General features: G+C 32.5%; 1 protein-coding gene across 1 annotated transcript; it reads left to right on the plus strand.

The window, feature by feature from the left end:
- The first annotated feature begins 2,297 nt into the window (after window positions 1-2,297).
- Window positions 2,298-4,944, plus strand: LOC143578483 (NAC domain-containing protein 73-like). Its single transcript, XM_077062053.1, has 3 exons — window positions 2,298-2,743; window positions 2,840-3,029; window positions 4,287-4,944. The coding sequence occupies exons 1-3, from the start codon at window positions 2,630-2,632 to the stop codon at window positions 4,826-4,828; spliced, it is 846 nt and encodes a 281-aa protein (XP_076918168.1). The 5' UTR covers window positions 2,298-2,629; the 3' UTR covers window positions 4,829-4,944.
- Window positions 4,945-6,084: the final 1,140 nt, after the last annotated feature.

Consider the following 6,084-nt stretch of genomic DNA (forward strand, 5'->3'; position numbering starts at 1 on the left):
AGGTTAATCGGTATGGTGGATGCTGGTACGTGATTCTAAATTGCGTGAATGCTTAAGATTGTTATTGTTGAAGACGGGTGATGAGTTTAGATGGGAGTAAAATCGACTTGCATGTTGAACGGGACATTGAGTAGGTGAATCGGTTGTCGCCTTTTGAATTATTGAATTTGTGAAATGTCGTAAAGGTTTTGGGTTGGGATTTATATCGAAAACTAAGCGGTTGGCCATAGTTGAGATGATCGGAGTCTCGCCCGGCGGTGTGTGGGTGTGGGAGCCAGAAAAACGAAAGGGAAAGGGGTGGGGGCTGTTTGGTTTAGGGAGTTAACACCATTAGTCCCTAGGGTTTTGAAATGTCTAAAAACTAAACAAAAGGGGGGGGGTATTTGATTAAATGATCGATAAAATAGATGAAATTACCATTTTACCCACAACTTAACGATAAAAAATTGACGGGGTTAGAGAAAGGTACTAAAATGACAAATTTTAGAAATATGGAGTAGCCATTTGCAATAAATTCAAAAAACGGTGCTAAAGTTGCGTAGTTGAACAAACTAAAGGTGCAAAAATGGCACTTAACTCTATATATAACAAAAATCTTTATTTTTAGTGTAAAAAAAATTAAATGAACAAAAACAACTTTCCACCAAACAATTCACGAACTAACTACTGAACATTCGATTTGTTTACGAGCCTAACCATATTTAAATAGAAAATGATAACCATGCATTTATTCATAAAGTTTGCTTAAACTAAGATAAAGTTGAATCATTGCACAATGATATTATTGTTAAAACTAAAAATGATAACTTGATAAAATGATAAAATGAAAAGTGTCCAAGGGGAAACTTCTCATCTACAACACTATTTTAATCTTTAAACAAGCTGATAATTGTAAATTATTCAATCAGCATTTGTATAATCAATATCTTTCAACTTCAACAACATTCAACACGTGAAAGCGTTTCATCTAGATATAAAACTAACGTGTGCGTAATTTCCGATGTAAATACATACATACATGTCACTTACATATATACAAAAGTTTTATTCGATATATTCTGGCATGTGGTTTGGTTGATTTGATCCTTTTTTACATGTTACATCTCACTTAAATGAGACGTATACTTCAAGACGTATACTTCAAGATACTTCAAGATATCTAACCTTTGACCATACTCTAGGTTGACACTCCAGCTCTCTATCTCTCTCTGTCTACTGTTACTTCATCTCCACTCTATCCAATAATTATTCATTTTATACTTAGGATTCAAATTAGTTTCTTCATCAGTGACTCATAATCTTTACACACTTTAAGACACCATGTTAGTGGCCAGAATTACCTAATTCGGAAAACGATATCTTTAATCTCTTACTACTTAATTTTCGGTTTTCACAACTCGTTGTAGGTCCGTTTATCTCTAGATCAAATGCAAGCTTGATAATAAACGAACTTGGATATGTGAAATACCTATTGAAGTGGTATTCAATATCCAAAATAGAGAAATATGACAAAAACGAGTAAAACCAAACTCCTTAACTAACAAAACTCAGTCGATTGATAATAATCCAAGGATACATACGTGGTACGATCATGCTATTCTATCATATTACAAAAACGGAAAAGAATCTAACAAAAGCTTCCAAATTACAAATGATTCCAATGACTAACTCAAAACGATATATCAAACAAATGAACAAACTATATATAAGGATGAGGTGTGTCGTAGACAAGCTGTTGCGACACTCTGAAGTGTCACAGTTAGTCTGGGCGACACTTCAAGTATCGTTACTAGATAATAATTCTTCATGAGCTTGCGCTACACTAGGAAGTGTCACAATTGTTCTTGACGACACTCCTTGTGTTAAAAGCCCATAAGTGTTGTCATAAGTGTCCCTATCAGCAAACGACCTCCAAGACTTGTATTTTAAGCTCATTCTTGAATAACCTTTATTATATCTCATTGTACCAACCTATATATGATCCTACACCATGAGATTAGGTGAAATCGCAGCTTGCTCAGCGGCCTTCAAAAGATTATGGTAGCTAGGAATCATTTTGGTACTGCAACACCACCATAGTGTTAGAAAGTTATTTTAGGGTTAAGCAATGTTTGAGGGCATTTTGGTAATTTCCTCCTAGTAGTTGCAAAGAAACCCTCATTGTAACAATAATTCAAGATTGTACTATCTGCGTATCCACCTAAAAATAACTCAACTTGGCGTCCAAGCAATCCTAATTCTTTACGTCTACAAAATACCTATTTCATTCATCTTTACAAAATAAATAATCAACTAAAGGTGACCCATAAAGTCTCCATCTTTCTCTCTCTATATACCCTAAGAGTCTTTTGAGGTGTTTCTTGATGCCACATTAGGGTTTCACAGAAGATAAAGTTATCAAACAAGTATTCATATTGCAAAAGAAGTTGAAGAAGAACAAACCCACAAGAAGCTAGAGTTGGTTAACAAATATTCTTCTTTAAAAGAGAGAGAGAGAATTTACTTTAATTCTTATGTACTCCAACCATTTTTGTTTGAGAATATATTATATATATAAATATTAATCATTCTTTACTATTTTCTTTGCTTCATTTGGAATGAGCATGAAAATCAGCCAAAAACATTAGAAATGACACAGCAGGGTGATGATGAAAGCAGTAGCATCTCAACTACTTCAAGAAATATTAAAAATATTATCACAAATTGCCCTTCTTGTGGACATGCAATACAACTTCAGCCCAAGGTATCATGTTCATTTCTTATATTATTTTTTGTGAACTTATATAGTTTTAGAATCATATATTGTATATTATATATTGGTGTGTTGTTTCATATATAGGAGTTGATCCATGATTTGCCGGGATTACCAGCCGGAGTGAAGTTCGACCCCACTGATCAAGAAATCATTGAGCATTTGAAGGCTAAGGTTGGATGTGGTACAAGTGAGTTGCATCCTCTTATTGATGAATTCATTCCTACAATTGAAGGTGAAACTGGGATTTGTTATACACATCCTGAAAAACTACCAGGTAATTTTTTATATAATCTTCATAAGTTTGTCATATATATATGTACAAAAGTAATAAAATGATTATCCTTAACATTATAAAATTATGCCAGTTAACGTGTTGCTAATTATATGTTCACCAGTTTGTTAATATTATTTGTCATTTTATAAAATTTAGAACTTTAGAAGCAATATCCCCGGTCAAAAGGAAGTTTTATATGACCACGAAGGAATCTTAACTAAACAACTATGTTTGACCATAAATCTTACTTATGTGATTTCAAAACAATTATACAAGATTCTTACTAAGATAAAAATCAGCAAGATGTTCAACAGCACAATCGGAGTTACTATCGTTAATTAAAGTGAGATTAACATTGACAACAAGTATAAAAGTTTGAAGTGTTATTGGCTAAACTATAGATATGAAATATCATTGTCTTCTATGAGAATCATGAAAATATCTGAATCGAAGTAAAAAAAAAATTTGGCTTTAAATTAGTTGAGTATTTAGGTTTAAACACTAATAACAGTGCGACCCTTGGGGGTGGCTGGGTGGTCGACAGCCACATGCACGACACGCCGCTAGGCCGAATTTTTTTTTTTTAATTATATGTATTTTTTATTAAAAATGGTATTTATATGTAATGTTTAAACTCAATTACATAAACACTAACTTGGTCTAGTAGCAAAGGGGTATTACTTTCAACCAAAAGGTTATGGGTTCTAGTCTCATTTGAGACATGTTTAATCTAATTTTTATACAAAAGTTTTTTACACAACCCAAATTATAACCAAGTAAACTCATATAAAAATTAACTTGTTTAAACCCAACAAAATACTCTTTATTACTTAAGGCCTAAAAAAATTTCGCATTCGCCCCAAAACTTTTTTTGCTTTCTCGGAGTCGGCCCGGACTAATAATACACATTTAAAAAAAATCAGGCCTATCAGATGTCTGCCGGGTCAATTGATCACCCGGTCCTGCCTCATGGCCGGCCATGTGAAATATCATCGTCACAATTTAGATTATGAAAATCATTTTTTCATGCCATGTATGATATGAGTAATATATAATTGATGGATATGACTTAATTGACTCTCTTCTAAAAGACTAATATATTTATTGGACATTCACTTTCAATGCCTTAAATAAAACATTACAAATTTATACATAATCAACATTTAGACCATTTTTTTCATAGATTTACCACTTCAATTTCAATTTAATAAAAGAGCTTTATGAATTATCATCAACAGCAATCTACTAATGATGCAGGAGTTAGCAATGGTGGACAAATTCGCCATTTCTTTCACCGTCCATCAAAGGCTTACACCACAGGCACGCGTAAGCGACGAAAGGTTCACATGGATGCCGAAAGGGGCGAAACAAGATGGCACAAAACAGGCAAGACTAGACCAGTCTTGATGTCAGGGTCGGTCCAAGGGTACAAAAAGATACTTGTGCTTTACACAAACTATGGTCGTCAAAAGAAACCCGAGAAAACGAACTGGGTGATGCACCAATATCACCTTGGTCATAACGAGGAGGAAAAAGATGGAGAGATAGTTCTCTCAAAAGTTTTCTATCAAACGCAACCAAGAAATTGCGCCTCGGGTCTTAAAGAGGCATCACTTCTTGATGAGAAAGCCGCGAGAAACAAAACTAAGAACTCGAGCTATATTCAAAATTATAGTGTCGATTGTCCTTTTATGTCATATGACATTAATCAAAGACCGATAAATAGGGGAGTTCCGTCTCATGTTATTTCGAGTTTTGTTCTACAAGATCATCTACCAACAGGATCAAGCAAAGAATGAGGAAAAAATTTTATGTAACAAGATGTTGATTCTCGCGTAGCATTGAAGGTAAGTGTTGAGAAGTCTCATGTCATAAGGACCCGTTATTTTCCTGGGTTCAAAGTTCAAATTTAGAATAATAAGAGTTAAGTGTCATTTTAGTACATGTGGTTTGGTCAACTAGGCAACTTTAGTACTTATTCTTTATTTGTGCAAATGGCTACCTCAGTTTCAAAAAACTTGCATTTTTAGTACTTTTTTTCTAACCCCGTCTATTTTTTTCGTTAAGTGAATGATAATTTGGTAACTTCGTTATTTTCTTTGTTTTTTTCTTTTCTTTTAAACACTTATATCTTGTAAACCCTAAATCCCCAAATCATAACATCAAAATCCTAAATCCCTAAATTCCATAAAATTCAAACCCTATGATGATATGGAGAAAGGGTTTAAGGATTTAGGATTTAGATTTTGATGCTATGATTTTGGGGATTTAGTGTTTACAATGTATAAATGTTTAAAAGAAAAGAAAAAAAAACAAAGAAAATAACGAAATTATCAAATTATTTTTGATTTAGCGGAAAAAATAGATGGAGTTAAGAAAAAGGTACTAAAAATGCAAGTATTTTGAAACTGATGTATCTATTTGCACAAATAAAGAATATGTACTAAAGTTACGTAGTTCACCAAATCACATGCATTAAAATGACACTTAACTCGAATAATAATAATCATGTATAAGTTTCAATGTTATTGTTGTTATATCAATCTTTTATGAGTTATGTGAGATATAAAATGATGGTTCTTTAGTTAAGAGCATTGAAACTAGTTATGTAATTAATTTGGTTTTCAAAATTTGTAAATTTAATTAATATGTTACTAAAACAAAGAATATACAAGGTTTAACTTTGAATTCTTTTTGGCATGTTAATTATGTGTCCAATGATTGGCTGATACTAAAGTCATGTAAGAAAAACGACTAATATTGTTATATGACAAGGTTCTTTAACCCAATTTTATTATATTAAAGTCTATGAACGTATCTTGAATTTGTATGTTAAAAAGAATATTTATACACGGCCATCTATGAAAAAAGATGTTTTGTCTAAGAAGCGGACTATGGAGAGAACATATGACATTCATCTTTGCTAAGATTAAGGGATATCTTAGTCTTGAAACTCAAAATTTTAACCGCTAGTTTTTTTAAAAGTGCAATTCAATAAAAATAATCCAATACAAAAAATGTATGATGTAGCTACACGTATACCATCCCCTTCATT

Source organism: Bidens hawaiensis, unplaced genomic scaffold (genome assembly GCF_021521415.1).
Source record: "Bidens hawaiensis isolate Kalapana, Puna unplaced genomic scaffold, B.hawaiensis_p1.1 tig00029276_1, whole genome shotgun sequence".
Taxonomy (NCBI): Eukaryota; Viridiplantae; Streptophyta; class Magnoliopsida; order Asterales; family Asteraceae; genus Bidens; species Bidens hawaiensis.